The 18,090-nt window shown below is 38.0% G+C and overlaps 1 protein-coding gene across 1 annotated transcript; it reads left to right on the top strand.

Moving 5' to 3' along the window:
* The first annotated feature begins 414 nt into the window (after positions 1-414).
* On the top strand, positions 415-17,016 carry EXOC1L (exocyst complex component 1 like). The gene is made up of 3 exons (XM_082728678.1): positions 415-783; positions 10,079-10,209; positions 16,684-17,016. Exons 1-3 carry the CDS (start codon positions 663-665, stop codon positions 16,948-16,950), a joined length of 519 nt encoding a protein of 172 aa, XP_082584804.1. The 5' UTR covers positions 415-662; the 3' UTR covers positions 16,951-17,016.
* The last annotated feature ends 1,074 nt before the right edge of the window (positions 17,017-18,090 follow it).

Genomic DNA, 18,090 nt, shown 5'->3' with positions numbered 1-18,090 from the left:
AGATACCTACTACATTTTTTCTTTGTGAGTAGTAGCATAACATCAAAGGGAGCACATTTTAAACAATCATTCGGGCCCAGGAATTGGTGCTGACTTTCACAGAAGCAAAGGTCTGATGAGTGGCAGGAGGGGAAAGAAGAAAGGCAAGAGACTTGTTGGAAGGGTCGCGAGCGAGCTGTCTCCGGCCAATGATAGCAAAGTTCTTAATGGAAGATGATCCCAATCAATAGAACCAGACAGCTGATTTATATAATGGAATCAAGCCGAAGCGGTGGTCTTCCTCTGCAGAGCGGCGCGAAAGGGAAAAGGCTAGAGACTAGAGTAACCAAGGGACTCCACAAGTAGAGCTGCCGGTGTTCAGAATTGTGATCCCCATCAGCAAACCACAGGAGAGCTCCAGAGAGCAGCCTCCTTGAGCCTGGATGCGGAGGAGTGACGGTGGGGCGGGTGTTGCCGCCGCCTTTCTGGCCGCTGCCCCTGGGCACGCAGCGCGGTGAGGGGCCTGACCGCGCGCGCCGACCGCTCTGCGGAGCCCGGGTCTGACTGCCAGTGAGAAGTTCAAGTCAGCGAGGGCTGGGAGGTGCAAAGCCCGGCAGGAAATCTAGGGAGCAAAAGGCGAGCGAGGGTGATCTTGAGCCAAGACATCAGGCCAAGTGGAGGAAATGTCATCATTGGTGAAGGAGGACTTGGAGAAGAAACTGTTTAAGCCACTCTCGCAGCATCTGTATGAGTTTATTGAAATCGAGTTCTCGGTCCAGGACAGGTATTACCTCTGCGTGTCAGGTAAGCTGTTCTTTCTCTTATCACTTCGGAATGTAAATACCTCCCAGAGGCGTGGGTGATGAAAAGGACAGGTTTGCATTTGTTTTCCGCTATAATAACAGCACGTGTATCTTCTGGTGATAGAGCTTAACCCTGCCAAGTTTAGGAATTTGGATGCCACAGGATTTTATTTTCAGTGCTAAAATGGAAGACAGAAAAATGATATCGTAGTAAGAAATATCTTGGTTGATCGTTCAGAATGAAGCCAGGTATGTATTTTCCTGCTTTGATTATTTTGTCTCCAATGTTTTATTTAATTTTACTTGCATGGTATGCAATCTTAACGTGTAAAAGCTCATTTTTAAAAAATTCAACAGAGAGCTTTCTGTATATTTTTAAATACACCGGAGAATTGAGTTACAGGGCTCTATTTCCAACCAGCCTGGACAACTAGGAGGTGCTCCTTTTTCATGCCAGGAAAGAGAAAAAGACCTTAGATTTTCTTCTAAAGGCTTTTTTGACTTCCTGGGGGCTTATTTTGAAAAGAGAAATGATCCTCTAAAAATTCTTTCTCTTCTAGGAAGTGTGCTCACAGAAACAATACTTGAATGGTAGAAATTAGTTCATGAAGATGGAACTTTAAGGATAAGGATCTGCTCTCTAAATTCTCTGCTCTCTAAACGACTTTACCAAAATACAGATACAGATACAGATTCCCTCATGTTCTTAAAATTCACAAAAACTTTCCATACATGGGAATAGGCTTTGTGCTTAATTATGATTTGCCTAACCTGTCATGTTTGTGAATTAAGCCAGAAATGTTTGTGCCATTATTGAATTTAATATATAGCATTCCCTTTTCCCAATCTATGCCTTTTACTACTTCTCAGGAGCTTAGGAGGAAAGAGCTCAGAAACTCTCAGTATTCATTGTGGATTTTCTTTTTTAAGGCACACCTCAGCATTTTCAGAAAACAACTTATTATAATTTTCTTCCTGATAATTGCCTCAGAAGGACTCTCTAAAGTTGTCAAGTTGGAGTACTATAGGGAGAGTAGAACAGCTTTCAGTAAAGTGCTAAGAATTTTTAAAAATTCTATCATTCTTAATAAGAACAATATTTACTCAATAATAGGCATATTAATATTTATCTAACACTTTATCTAGCATGTGTTGCTATATAAATACAGAGTAAGAGGACTTGGCATATCAACAAGGTAAAAAACTTAATTGGCCAGGAAAAAGAAATAAATCAAATTGTGGAAAAAAGTCAAATAAAATAATTTTAGAAAATATATTGTATCTTAACCACAAAATTACTGTATTTTTAAGTATTTTTACTTAATATATTAAAGAAGATGTTTATTCCAACATTAATATTTAATCATTTTATTCTTATGATGATCCTTTTTATAAAGTTAATTACTTATCATGTAACATTAGTATATAAATATTTTTAATGAAAACTTATAAAAATAAAATATCTGAACAATACGTATATCTAACTTACCAAATACAATTTAATTCTTCTCTCTAATCATATAAATAACTAAACTTGTCCTATCTGACATGAAAAAAAAAGGTCCCTAGAATTAAACTTTCAGAAATGGATAATGTCTTTTTTTCTCTTGTTCTTGAGTTCTAAGGAAGATCCTATAGACTGGGGTTATCTCCTATCTTTTTTTATAAATGATCTGAATCCTTTTAACAAGGTTCAGAAGGTCAAGAGGTCAACATTCATAACGTGTGAAGACAACCTCTTTAGGGTTCAATTTTCTCATCTGGAAAATGACCAAGTAGCATAGATGATCACTTTCATTAGTAAAATTTAATTATTCTCTTTTGTAAGAAGTAAGGAAGGAAAAAAGAACCAAAAACAACAACAACAAAACAAAACAAGGTCTTCTCAGATGTGAAGAGAAAGCAAGATTGTGATATTTCAGATAAAAGTTAACATCATAAGTCATAATTATTCCCAATTTTTCATAGCTCTTCTCTGTATTGTATCCATTAGTTTGAGAGCACTTTGACTAAATGTAACATCTCTTTATGACCCTTTCAAATACATTTAGGCAGAATGGTAATTGAAAATGAAGTCAGTGTGATGATTGATGGTCTTTAATCTTTGATCACGCTTTACTCAGAAGATTTCTAATGATGTGAATCAAACAGGTTGTATCACAATTATTGAGGCAAGTAACTCCAAATTTTGAATGCTGGCCACCTTCACAGAATAGATGCTCATAGTTATAATTTTCTCTTTATATCCTACAGTCTAGCAGTTCTAAATTTGTAAGAACTGAAGGCAAGACTAACTGAACTCCATCAGGCATTTTTCAAACTAAAGAAGAAATGTTTAGATAAGTTACATTTTCAACTTATCTTATCCGAATCTGTCTTTTGCAGAGGTCTCACAACCAGATGATTGGGATGTACTGTTATCTTTTTTTTTTTTTTTAAGATTTATTTACTTATTTATTTGACAGACAAAGATCACAAGTAGGCAGAGAAGCAGGCAGAGAGAAAGTGGGAAGCAGGCTTGCGAGGCTCGATCCCAGGACCCTAGGATCATGACCCAAGCCCAAGGCAGAGGCTTTAACCCACTGAGCCACCCAGGCACTCCAGGATGTACTGTTATCTTGATACTTCACCTGATTGATGTCAAGAATCAGATGCCATAGGGGCGCCTGGGTGGCTCAGTGGGTTAAAGCCTCTGCTTTCGGCTCGGGTCATGATCCCAGAGTCCTGGGATCGAGCCCCGCATTGGGCTCTCTGCTCAGCGGGGAGCTTGCTTCCTCCTCCTCTCTCTCTGCCTGCCTCTCTACCTACTTGTGATCTCTGTCTGTCAAATAAATAAATAAAATTTTTTTTAAAAAAACAAACAAACAAAAAAGAATCAGATGCCACAAACCTAATCTCCTTCTCTGCATTTTGCTAGGATTTACTGTGAGGATTTCCTGGCACCTCCTTCCAACTCAGAGTTTGCAAGGTCATTTCTCTTGAGTTAAGCTTCCCCTAGCCTAGAGCAACATTATCCCTGTCAGCTAAAAGCAGCATGTTCTTACAGAAGACCAAGGAGCCCTATTTTATGCGGGTACTAGAAAGGGATAAGTCACTTGTACAATGATAAGTGCAAATGAATTGAAGAAATTCTGAAGGGCTTGAAATAGTATATGCAGCATTCACCATAACTGAACAGGAAGTAGCAAGGCATGGTAGAATGGACCCTGGGATGCTCACAATCAGACAGGTATCGTATAAAACCTGACTCTACTTTGTCCACCTGCCAGCTGTGAAATTTGGGGCAAATAATTAACCTCTCTGGCCTCAGTGTTGGTATCTCTGAAATGGAAATAATGACACCTACATTTACACATAGTTTTCTTCTGTTAAAGCCTAACTAGGAGAAAAACAAACATGATAAAATTATGTTCCAAATAAATAAAATAGAAAGTAGGGTTTTATTTTTTAAATGTGCAGAAAAATATGTTTACTGTGAAAACATGCTGAAATATATTTGTATTAATGTATATACTATAAATATTTATAATAAAATTAAAATAGACACTAAACATATGTATTATATTTACTATATAATGAAAATTGATATATATATTTTATAAATATAAATTATATACATATTCAGAAAAAGATTATTTTAAGCATTCTCAACTATTTTTTTAAGATTTTTTTTTTTTATTTATTTGACAGACAGATCACAAGTAGGCAGAGAGGCAGGCAGAGAGAGACAGGAGGAGGAGGCAGGCTCCCTGCTGATCAGAGAACTCAATCCCAGGATCCTGAGATCATGACCTGAGCCAAAGGCAGAGGCTTTAACCACTGAGCCACCCAGGAGCCCCAACATTCTCATGTATTTAGAAAAACATTTTTCATTTATAAATGTTAATTTAAAAATAAATGGCATTGTCTAGAATTATGAAAACTGTGTATAAATTATCCATATATATTATATTTTAATGTCAGAACAGAATTTTTGTGAACCAGGGAATCTAACAATTTTGTCAAACCATTTACAATAAGAATGGTAACAATAAAGGTGTTAAATAAGAATACATTAACAAGAAAAAGAAACAAAATATTAGAGACTGGGTGCCTTATAAACAACAAATATTATTTCTCAATTTTGGAAACTGGGAAGTCCAAGATCATGACCCCAGTAGACTCAGTGTCTGGTGAAGACCACTTCCTCAGAGACCATCATCTTCCTTTAACCTTACATGGTAGAAAGGGCAAGGGATTTCTCTGGAGTCTTTTCATAAAGGTACTAATGCCACATCACCTCCCAGTGTCTCCACCTCCTAACACGTCACCATGGGGGTTAGGATTTCAAAAATGAATTTTGAGAGGACAGAAACATTCAATCTATAGTGTTCAGTAAGCCCCAAAATTGATTTTATAAAAATATTTCTAGAAAAAAAATACAATTTGAAAATTGCTTTTCAAATGAAATCAATAATAGCATTCTCAATGACCCCAAGACATCATTGATACACTGAAACATTTTCACTGAAACTTCCTATCTTTGATATCTCTTGGTGGGTTTTTTCATACTATTTAATTTCAATGATGAAAACAATTATGTAACACAGGATTGTAAAATAGCAGCCATTTGTTTATTTAAAACATTTCTGTATAGCTTATTTGTGAGCTAATTTTTTTCTCCATTCGGCAAAATTGTATTGGCTCAATTAGTCCACCTTCTTTCCATTTAGTCTTATGAATTACAGTGACTGTTTTATCATGGCAATAGAGACAGTTATTAATGTAATGTAATTAAAAGTGAAAATAAATGGTTGGTGTGAAGTTAAGCTCATAATTCTAAAAATGCTAACTAAACTAGTAATATTGGAGCAGGTTATTTTGAAGTTCCCTTAGTCCATAGATATTACTCACTAAGTCAGAGTTATATAATGACACCTCTGATGTTACTGAAACCAACTCTCTAACACGTGGACTATATAAACACATTTCTGTTTTAAGACAATGTGGTAAGTTTCCACTTTGCCACTGCATTAATGTGGATATGGCCATTTAATTTCAGCTGTAAGCAGATCCCAAGCATGGAAATTAGGGATTGGGTCCGCTCCAGCATGAGTAGACTTCTTTGACTCTTGGCTACAGACAATTCTTGGAGCCTCCTTGACTCCAGAGGAGGCTACTTTTGCCAAATTGAAGAGTCTGCACTGTGTCTGTGCTGCATCATTGCCTCAAATGGTTGCCTTTTAAAGTGTGTTTGTTTTCTTAGTTTGGTGTTAGTGAGACAGCAACCATTAATGTGAGACAGTAACTATTAATGTAAGAAAACTTGATAAAACTTGATAACTGGTAGGTCCTCTCTCCTTAATGTCTCTTTCCATCCTTTATAGAACTGCTCAAGAAAATGTTCTAGAATTTAAAGCTCAGCCTATCACTTAAAATCCTTCAGCAACAACCCTTCTCCCAAGACCTCTACACACACACACACACAGCTTTTCGGAGAGCATTTCAATTCCTAAGCCTAGCACTCCAGACCCTTGAAGAACTACACTTTCCCTGGTTCTTACCACCTATCCACCTGCATACTTCATGCCAACAATACCAAATATCTATCATGACTCAAAAGAGTCAGGCACTTCATGCTTTTGTACACATGCTGTTCCAGAAGTCCCTCTGCTCCTTTCTTTATTCTGCCAACTCCCACTGCCCTTTACCACTCAGGTGACCCTCTTCAAGAAGCTCTCCCTAACCCCACCAGTTGTCCAATGTCCCTTCTCATTTTCCTCTATTACCCTGTCTGAGCTTCCCTCATTCACAGTACTATGATCACCAGTGTTCTTTCAGAGCTTCCTGAGCTCTGTGAGAGCAAGAATGGTGCCTTATGGGAATTCATTGTTTTCATGCCTGCCACAGGGCCCTATACAAAAGGGGAACTCAAATATTTATCAAATTAATGAAATGAATTGGCAGGCCTACAGGCAATCAGCCAACTATCAGAACATGTAGATGAAGCAGTAGAAGTTGCCTTAAATTACATTTTCACATACTATTCAGTTATTTCTCCCCACACCCATCCTCTCCCGCACCCTAAGTAGCGAGTGAGACAGTAAGCCAGAAAAAGAACATTGTCCTTTTTCCTAAGGTAGAGCCTTTGCCTGAGCAGACACAGATGCCTCCTGGTGGAAGGAACTGCCTCCAAGATCTTGTCTTCAGTAAATCCACAAGCATCAACTCTGCCTCCACTTCAACATGCCATCCTAAAGGTTTCCTTTCTAATCTTTTCCTCTTCCCAAAGCTAACATCCAGACCAATGGAAATAGACCTTTCATAGAGCTGGAGAAATGTACAGAGAAATGTACAGAGAAACCCACCAGTTTTTGGAGGCTCACAGACTCTGAGCCAGTTTGTTGGTACCTACTTGAAATCTTCATTTCCGGGTCGTCTCAAGGACATACTCTTCAATCACTCCCTTCATCCCCCAGAATACACGATCCTTCCTCTTCCAAACTCTTGGAATATGTGATCTAAATCATAGCCTTTATTCTCCCCCTGTTTCTTGTTTTAATCCTACCTAATCCAGGAACTGGCACACAGTATGTACTCAGTATCAGTTCATGCATGAAGGAGTCTTCTGCAAATTGTTCTGCTCTCACCATTCCCGAGAAACTGACCTCAGGAAAGAAATCAATGATATTTCCCAAGTCAGATTCGGTGCCAGGTCTGAATTCTGCTTTACCCAACAAAGTGACTTCATGGGATTGTCTCCAATTTTTTAAATCCTCTGTCCTCTTGATTTCCACAGCATCGCATTATTGGGCTTGTCTCTTCCCATGGCACCTTCTCAAACGTCTCTACTGATACCTTTTTCTTCTCTGTTCTGTCTCACCTCTTTCTTCTGCTCTTTTCCCTATAAACTTGGTCTTGGAAATCTGTCCACACAGAAAAATCCCAAGCCCCTATCTCCACCCCTAAACTACAAACTTCATTCTCCTTCTCTTCTGAGATTCCTTGTGGACACCTTCTGTGAATGTCAAAAACTAAACTCATTATTCTGCCCAAGCAGCTCACTATCTGTACTCTCCTGTTTAGGTTTCCATCCAGTGTTGTCAATGCCTCATTTGAAATCTTACTTAGATCTGCCACATCTATTACACTGCCCGCATACTGTGCCTAGTTTACAAACAGCCTTTTAGAACAAAACACAATACTTTACCATTTACTGAAAAACAGTCACTATCCTACCTCACTTGTATACTTTATCTTTAGCCTCTACATGCCATGAGTTTGAGTTTGTAGAACTCTGATCTTGCTTTACAACTTGACTGAATGGAGGCTTAGTCTCTCTGGACATAAAGTAGTTTACTCAGACCACACTGTACAAAGTGGTATCATGATTTGAATCCATACTGTCTAAAGCCAGAGCCCACTAAGGCTTTCTGTTCTTCTCCAATGTATTGTGTGTTCCACTGCTCCCAGAAAAATACTCCTTTAACAGGGCACCTCTGTACTAGCCCCTGCTCCAAGGAGGAAAGAGACTTATTGAGTAGGTATTAACTGCATGAGCTTTCACTGAACACCTGATGGAGAGCCTTCTTAGATTGTCAACCTGTAAAGGACTGAAGTCACTGAGAACTGGCTGCCTTAATTTCAGTCTCACTTTCACCTTCCGAGGTTACTGATTCCCTTCACCAGGCCTGATTCTGGAGCCTTCACTGTCCAGACCAGAATCCCATCCTTTCCACCGGAGGGAGGATTCAGAGACCACAAGTCCTCGGTGGTTTCTATCCCTTTTCAAACCAGAGGTTTCAAAACATTTTCACAATCTTCTCTCAACCTAGTTCGCCCTCTTGCCTGCCCTACCCTCTCTCCAACCAGTCTATCCAGTCCACCTGCTCTAATTCTATTGGTGAGTTCAGCTTCTATTGTCATCCTTTTCCTCATGCTGTCCTTCACCTAGAGATGCTTTCAGTATCACCCCTGCCTTCCCAAATAGGACTGATTTAAATCCTTTCTAAAATTCTTTTTCTCCCGTGCTCGCTTCGGCAGCACATATACTAAAATTCTTTTTCTCCCAGAATCCCTTCCTTAACTATCCTGAACCTCTCCCTCCTCAGGATCCCGTTGAACATATTGTCTGCTGCACATTTTTATCTAGCATTATGATTATATTATCATGTATTGCTTTATATCTTCTTAACCAAGAGGATATGCCAAAGTAGCACTTTCCAGAACCAAAAGAAAGTTCCTTAAAGACAAATTCCAACCTCACTCTTAGGGGACAGAACCAGTTTGCAACTCTCGAAGTGACATCATCCATCTTGAAAGAAGCTTTCAGATATTCAATTCCCACCCCGACCTCTTTATAATATACCTATATACCATTATATACCATCATTATGTATTTCGTGTTGGAATAGTCTCTTCAACAAACCCATAGTTTCTAGAAGGCAGGGACCATGTCTCACACTTGTATCCCTTTTGGCATCTGTAATAGCTCTCTCAGGTAAATAGCAGATTCTCAATAAATACTTCTTTATTAATTCATTGATCATTTTCAATCTAGGAGCTCCAACATCAAATGTTGATTCTTCTGATGTGTTCAGATGAGACCAAAGATTTTAAGTCCAGGAAATTATTTCCCTCATTTTGTTCACATCAGATAAGCAATGATTTTTCGCATGCTTTTTAAGGTATAGTACTAAAGATTTTTGTCTTGATGGCACACTTTGAATGCTAAAATTTGGAGACATTCTAAAGAAGATTTAAAAATCTCAAACAATACCAAACAGGCCAACAGCAGCTGCAATCCAAGCACTTCTACATCAAAAATCTCACAGCGACTTTAAAGGAAAGCATGCAGAGTATTCGTATGGTCACTCTTCGACACTGTGTTGCTGTGTGAGCAAACTGTTTGCTTTCCTGAAATCATTTTCCATATTGTCATAAATTAAAATTCCAATTTGTTCTGGTAAATACTTCGGCACTGACTGTATGCTAACGCTCTTATTTCCTGCCATGAGTCGAACCCCATTCTCCACCACAAAGCTCATAGCTGAAAGCACATAGCTCAGTGCTTCATCTGACAGACATTACCACGGCAGTATGTAAGTAAGTTAACATATGGAGCAAATTAGGGGGCGTACTCATGAAGGTTCAGATACATCAGGGTTCATCAGTGGGGTACAGATATAATGAAGCCTCAAACTTGATTCTAGGAAAAGGAGATACATAAATACTGAAAAGTGTAAAAAGTATAACTTGATGAATAATTTATTACCTTCTAAGAGTTTATGTAAACTAAATGTTTTTCTGCCCTCCAGTGACCAAAAATGAAGAAGTAAAAATAATTATGGTGAAACACTACAGAATAGGTTTAGATGAAAAATATGAAGTAACAAAAAAGTGGTCTTTGAACGATCTGCAGATGATTGATGGAAAAGAAGCAGATACCGTAAGTGTTAATGTTTTGCAAGGGAGATGTGGGATCAATATGCTAGAAATCTTTATGTTCAATATCCTACTTTGTATTATTCTTGGCATATACTAAGTGTTAAGATGACATAGTGTTCTTAAGTGCTGTGGGTTTTTCTGCTGGGATAATCCACTGGATTTTTTTTTGTTGTTGTTCCGTTTTTCTGAGCTGAAGTTTAAATTTTTGTCTTTTAAATTTAAAAGCATCTTTCTCAAGGGGGTCTTAACAGGTTAAACATGATATACCAGTCAATCCTAAAACTTTATATGATGCTTCCACCGTCACCCTCTCCCAACCCCAAGTTCCTCCATTAAATTTTGGGAATTCTTCCTCATCTTCTTCAAACTGCTGTTCCTTAACCACTTGAACCTCCAGAAAAACCAATAACTCTTGGAAATCCTACAACCTTAGAGTTGAAAGCGGGGGAGAGGGTGTATATGCAAATGTCTCCACATGACCACTTACCACGTGATTTTCTCAGTCTTCTCTTGAACTCATCCACTGATGGGGAACTCCTTATCATGTGAGGAAGTCCATTCAACTTCTGAATCACCATATTTTATTTTTAAATTTCCTGCTATGTTTAACCAAAAATTTACTTCACTCCTAACACCCACCCATCAGTCCTGGTTTTGCCGTTCAGAGCGATTTAGGAAAAATCCAATCCTCCTTTCACATAGCAGGCTTTTCAATATTTGAAGATGATTATAATGTTCCCTCAAGTTTTCACTTTTCTAGGTTAAATGTACCCATTTCATTCTTTAAATAACTTTCATATGAAGATCAAAGAAGGTAATATGGTGGAACAATACAAGTGTTAAGAGGGAGTAGATTTGTTGTGATTTCTTGCTGATGACGTTGCTTCAACACCCTCTCTCCACCTTTTTCTCTCCCCTGGAATGCTCCAGCTTTTCAGAATTAAATACAATCGTTTAGAATTAGTGTGACCAGTTTGTATTTCCTATGATCTAAATTCTTTTTTTCTATTAAACACTTACCTGAAACCTCGGGTCTTTTGTGCCTGAATTATCATTTAACCTGATCTGCCATAGCCTCTACTTACATAGAATAAAATTGAAATTAGGGCTCTTGGTGATCTGGCTCCTTTATTTCTGGTCATTCCCCCTTAAACTATGTAAATCCACAGTGCTTAACTACTGATTCTTGATGTTTAAAATGCCCAGTCACCTCCATCTCTCACCCCATTCCCAGATTCCCCATTGGATAAAGTCGTACTCATGTTTTCCTTCCCCCAAACCCCCATTGCATTTTGCATGTCAGTTACAGACATAATTCTACAAACTGCAATTGTTGGCTTACTCTGTCTCTCTTCTGGATGGAAACCCCCTAAAAAAACTGAGACCATGACTTTTCATCTTTTATCGTAGTCTTCTGCCTTGTAGATAGTAAGCATTCAATAAGTGTTGGTGGTTTTGTTGGATCAATTTAAGCTTTTTTATTCTTTTTTTATTATGTTCAATTAGCCAAGATATAGTACATCATTCATTTTTTATGTAGTGTTGAACGATTCATTCGTTGTGTATAACACCCAGTGCTCATCACCACATGTGCCCTCCTTAATGCCCATCACCTGGTGACCCCATCCCCCCACCCGCCCCTTCCTTCCGTAACCCTCAGTTTGCTTCCTGGAGTCCAGAGTCTCTCATGATTTGTCTTCCTCTCTGATTTCTTCCCATTCAGTTTTCTCTCTCTTCCCCTGTGGTCCTCCACACTTTCCCTTATGTTCCACATATGAGTGAAACCATATTATAATTGTCTTCCTCTGCCTGACTTATTTCACTTAGCATAACCCCCTCCAGTTTTATTCATGGCAGTACATTTGTTCTTAATCCTTGTGAATACCGTATTCTTAGTTTGGTCTATTATTCTCACCTATCAAATCTTTTAACACCTGATTTTTTTTTAATATTCACTGTATTATGATGCAGATTCAATGAACACAACATGTAGGACTTGATTCAAATCAATAATAAAAATGATGAAGCAGGCAGAGCTAAATGCCATTTGGGTAACCTCCAGGTAATTGTTAGGTTACTATTGCCACCACTTGTAATACCTCTCCCTAATACCATCTCACATTTAGTGAACTCTTATCAGATGCCAGGAACCACATGAAGCTCTTTTCATATATAATTTCACATAATCATCACAAAACCCTATAGAACTAGATTCTGTTATTACTTCCAATTTACAGATAAGGAAAACGGAACTCAAAGAGATTAATTGACTTGCCCAAGGTCACAAAGCTATTCAGTGATGGAGTTGGACTTTGCCCAGAAATCTATTAATTTTTTGCCTTCTTTGGACTGCTTGTTTAACATCTCTACAAGTTTGTATATTCATTCATTCATTCTTTTAGAATTTGTGGTATACCAAATTGTGCTAGGCTCTGAAGATACAGTGGTAAAATGGACAGACATAAGCACTTAATTCTACCTTACTTACTTATTTACTTAATTATCTAGTCTGAATGACTGAATTTTGCCATTATGATCTTTACTGAAATCAATATATGCTATCTGCCATTATCTTGACATCACCTAGGAATCAATCCTATTTTAAAATTTGGTATGTTTGGCATAACTTCTTGGCCAAAGCATGCTGGATATCATTGCTTTTTTTTTTTTTTTCCTGTACTTACATAACATTTTTCTGATAATATATTCAACTTAAAGTTTTAGACACTTAGGAAATAATTATTACTGCATATCTATATGATGAAATGTCACGTCATTAAAAATCATGCTTCTGCAAGAATGTCTCAGAACACAGTTGTTCACCACTTAACAAGCTTTTTTTGTTTGTTTGTTTGTTTGTTTGTTTGTTTGTTTTAAAGATCTTATCCATTCACCTGAGAGAGAGAATGAGAATACAAGTAGGGGGAGAGGCAGACAGAGAGGGAGAAGCAGACTCCTTGCTGAGCAGAGAGCCTGATGTGGGACTCCATCCCAGTACCTGGAGACCAGGACCTGAGCCGAAGGCAGACGCCCAACCATCTGAGCCAAATTTTAATGAGTTTTTTAAAAGTCAGCCAAACACAAAGTTTTTCTTTGCTATTATCCCATTTTGCATATTTAGAATATTTCATATTATTGAAAACTAATATCTGAAACTTAAATTCAATTACAAAAAATAAATACAGGTATACATATTTACACATGTATATGTATAGATGAAAGAAATAAGTATTTTAACAATAATTACCTCTGTGTGATGGGATTTCATATTTTTTTAAAGATTTCATTTATTTATTTGACACAGAGAGATCGCAAGTAGGCAGAGAGGCAGGCGGGGTAGGGGTGGGGTTGGGAAGCAGGCTCCCTACTGAGCAGAGAGCCCAATGTGCAGCTTGATCCCAGGACCCTGAGATCATGACCAGAGCTGAAGACAGAGGCTTAACCCACTGAGCCACCCAGGTGCCCCAGGATTACATATTTTTAAATTATTATTTCTTCTTTACACTTTCATGTACTTGTCAAAATTTCTATACTGCATTGAATTTTATCAGAAATTAATTTCAAGGGCCTCCTGAGTAGCTCAGTTGGTTAAGCATCTGACTCTTGATTTCAGCTCAGGTCATGATCTCAGGATGTGAGATTGAGCCCTGCATCAGGCTCTACACTGGGTGTGGAGCCTCCTTAAGATTCTCTCTCCCTTTCTTCCTCTCCCCCCTCCACCCCCTACTCATGGTCTCTCTCATAGCTCTCTCTTACTGTGCTGTTTAATAAATTAAAAACATTTAACTGCCTTTGGCTCAGGTCATGATCCCGGAGTCTCAGGATCGAGGCCCGCATCAGGCTCCCAGCTCCACGGGGAGTCTGCTTCTCCCTCTGACCGTCTCTTTACTCATGCTCTCTCTCACTGCCTCTCTCTCTCAATAAATAAATAAAAATATTTAAAAATAAAAAAAAAATTTTAAAAAGAAATCGATGTCAAGTTCACTGATCTAGTTTCATGACTTAACCATCCCTGTCTCTTTTTTGGGCCATTATTCTCTTCTTATTTTTCTCTCAAGTTCTCAAATATTACTGGTGTCATAATGATTTTCTACAAGCTTGGTCAGTGCCTGAGGTTGTATTCAGCAAGGCTGTCAATGTAGATTCCCTGGAAACAGCTCGCTATGGTCTATTTTTTCCTTACCTTCCTGGCCTTGATTCCATCCCAACTTTGTTGACTCTTCCCTTTCCCATGGAAGATCATCATGAACTAGACACAAAAGAAAACTTGAGTATTTCTAATTTTATCACCCAAAATTTTAGGACCTAAAATACTAAACTGCCAGGAAAAAACAAACAAACAAACAACACCTTATCATATTCAAAGAGCATTTCTTTCAAAGATTTGCTTTCTGTGGATGAAATGAAAATATCCCAGATATTATGGGAATTTCTATGTCTCCTCTCTTTTGGAATTGAATCCTCAGAAGTCAGCATTGTTATATTTTTCTCAACAACAACGATACGGTTTTAAATAGAACAGTTTTGAGCCAGAGAGTTGTCAACTTTAAAGTGAAATGGAATTGAAATTGAAGTCAATCTATAAAGCATAAATCAAAAGGACTGGGGATTTGGAGAGTGATGTGGTATACCAGGAGGACGGGTGGTGTAACAAAACATTGGGCTGGGTTGATTGAGATCTTGGTTCTTATCCTGACTCTGCCAACAACTACATGTGCGACCTGGGCTCCACCTCTCCGGAAACTATCATCCCAGCCATAAACAGGAGGTCACTGAGGGATCCATGAGATCCCCTTCTAGCTCTAGGGTTCTATGGGAAGAAAGAACAAGAGAAGAAAGAGAAAGAGAGGGAGGGAGGTACTTGTGTTCCGTGTGCATGTCTCCTCGGGCTTCAGTTATTAGGCTAAAGGAGAAAAGTAATCTCTGAGTATCTCAAAGGCATAACAGATTATCTACAGGATAAGGAACAAATGTTCTGGTGAGAAAACTATATAAAGAGCATGATTACTATGGTGATGGAAGGGGCGTGATTTCCTTTTACTGGGATTTCCTGCAGAAGTGTCTTTCAAGCTGAAATTATGACAGCCAGGAAACTTTTTGCAAGGTGTGGCTCAAGGGAACACTGTGTTTAAAAATCACATCACTTTTGTACAATCTTTTTTGAAAGCATTGGTTTTTTTTTTTTTTAATTTAATGGTAGGAAGCAAAGTAGCATTTATACTAGTATCACAATCTATGGGGGAAGATTAGGGGGGAAAAGAGCTATTATTTATTACACTCTACACATGCAGTTTTTATAATTAATCTCATGTAAATTTCATAGTAACCTTTTCTAAAATGAGGAGAAAACTGAAGGCCAGATCAGGTAAGTACTCTGCCCATGGTTACATCAGAGATTTGAAATCGTTATCTAACTTCAAAACTCATGTTCTTTCTCCTGCCTCCCGCAAGAATTTTCTTATTTAAAAGAGAAATTGCAAATGCATAAGCTATTTCTGTATAATGTTTATACACTACATGGTAACAAATTATTAATAGTCTGGTTTGGTCTCTCTCTACCTCCTTGTCATTTAGGGCAACATTTACTCCTCCTGTCTTTTTATAGGACTACTTCTGATCAGTTCAACACACATTTGTTGAGAACTTAGTAGTTGCCACGGATAAGCACTAAGAACACAGAGATAAATAATTCAAAACCTCTGACCTCAAAAAGAGTTAGGGGTTAGACAGTTAATGAATGTGGAAGCATTTTGTAATGGAAAAGCATTTTATAATTGCAAGGCATTGTTGTTACTGCTCCTAGTAACAGCAATGATTATTTTAACATATAGGACCTAGATGAGGTTCGGTGTCCACTTTTTCTCAGAACACCTCCGCTAGATGTATAGCAGCAGCCAGGAGCGATCAATAGAGGCAGTCTTAAGTAATTTGACAGTTTCAGTCAAATGATTTAATGATCCCAGCTATTAACTTCAAAGATAATTCCTTGCTATTAACTTCAAAGTCAGCAAGCTGGTGATCTGTAGCATGGCAAAACGAATCTTGCCATCTTATATTACCTGCTTCTACCACTGGAATAGCACAAGGAGCCAATCTTCTAATAAAGGAAAGGAGAAATCTTTTCCTCTTTTCCAAAGTCTGTAAGGGGGGTTATTCTCTTCTTCCACGCATACTTATCCTCTCAAACTTACTACTGTGGGAAGACTTGGTAACCATGCATCTTGAGACATGTTTTATTTGAATCATTGAAAAATCACAGAGGCTTCTGAAAATAATCTTCCGTATTATTGTTCTCTTTAGAAGCAATATGTTTAAACCAGATAGCTTTGGAAAGCTCATTTGTAGATTTCAGGAATATGTTTGATACTGACACTTTAGGATCAATAAGCATATGTAAGAGAATATGAGAGAATCCCCGGGAAATCTAGCTACTTTCCTGGCTACAAGCTAAATCATGCCTCTCTTTTTCTTCTAGGACAATCCATTTTTTGATCTGCATTTCAAGAAAGTGTACAGCTTGGAAGCATACAGCTGTGCTTCTAAATATGCTTTTGCTCGAACTGTAAATAAGCTGAATCATGCCTATCTTAAGAAGGACTTACAGATTGTGAACTTTGATTCTACTTACATTAATGATGATTCCATTTGGTCCTCCAACAACAAGGATTGCTTGGTTCTTATGAGAATATGCTTTTATGCTTTCAATCTAGTGTGCTTGTCCTTGTGTCCCCTTCCACTCTGAAGATGTATCCCATATTCCTCCATCAGTGTTCTATGAAAATGGTTCCCTAGGTAAATATCAATAGTTGTGATTTTGTTTTTTCCCTTCATCAGTAACTCTTATTTATATAAAAATAAAATGATGCTTTTTAAAAATTTTTTTTATTTTTTATAAACATATATTTTTATCCCCAGGGGTACAGGTCTGTGGATCATCAGGTTTACACACTTCACAGCACTCACACTTTTTGAATGCACTTAAATTTGTTTTGATGCAATCATTCAACATTTGGGACTTTTCCTTTTGCATTTCTTAGTAACTTTGGAAGGAGCTGGATGGTTTTGCCCACCTTTGTATTCTGCTAAAAGGTATCAAGAAGTATCTTGAAAGGCCTGAACAAATGGAAAGACACCCGTGTTCATGGATTGGAAGAATTAATATCATCAAGATGTCCGTACTACCCAAAGCACTCTACAGATTCAATGCAATCTCTATTAAAATTCCAAAAACACTTTTAGCGGAACCGGAGAAGGCGATCCTCAGAATCATATGGAATTGCAAGGGGGTGTTACAGAAGTACAAAGCTGAGAATATCTCATATCTCATATCTCCCAATCTCAAAACTTACAACAAAACTACAGTAATCAAAACAGTGTGGTACTGTCATAAAGATTAGCTGTATACACCAATGGGATAGAATTGAGAGTTCAGAAATAAATCCAAACGTCTGTTGATCAACTGATTATTTTTTTTTAAAGATTTTATTTATTTATTTGACAGAGAGAAGTCGCAAGTAGGCAGAGAGGCAGGCAGAGAGAGAGAGAGAGAGAAGGAGGCAGGCTCCCTGCTGAGCAGAAAGCCCGATGCGGGACTCAATCCTGGGACGAGAGATCATGACCTGAGCTGAAGGCAGTGGCTTAACCCACTGAGCCACCCAGGTGCCCTGATCAACTGATTTTTGACAGGGGTGCCAAATTCATTCAAAGAGGAAAGAATAATCTCTTTACCAAATGGGGCTGGGACAACTGGATATCCCCAAGTAAAGGAATGGTAAATCTTCAGGATCTTGGATTTGGCAACAGAGTCTTATGAAATCCAAATTATGGGCAACAAAAGAAAAGATAAATTAGACTTCATCAAAACTGTTTTTATATCCAAGGA

The sequence above is a fragment of the Mustela nivalis genome (genome assembly GCF_964662115.1).
Source record: "Mustela nivalis genome assembly, chromosome: 4".
Lineage (NCBI taxonomy): Eukaryota > Metazoa > Chordata > Mammalia > Carnivora > Mustelidae > Mustela > Mustela nivalis.
This window is presented reverse-complemented; position numbering and strand designations above follow the sequence as displayed.

What these genes read in the sequence shown, in the direction of transcription:
- EXOC1L (XM_082728678.1), top strand. Translation starts at nt 663, where the DNA reads ATGTCATCATTGGTGAAGGAGGACTTGGAGAAGAAACTGTTTAAGCCA. An exon ending in GTATTACCTCTGCGTGTCAG is followed by an intron (nt 784 to 10,078) that starts GTAAGCTGTTCT and finishes TCTGCCCTCCAG; the next exon opens with TGACCAAAAATGAAGAAGTA. An exon ending in ATGGAAAAGAAGCAGATACC is followed by an intron (nt 10,210 to 16,683) that starts GTAAGTGTTAAT and finishes TTTTTCTTCTAG; the next exon opens with GACAATCCATTTTTTGATCT.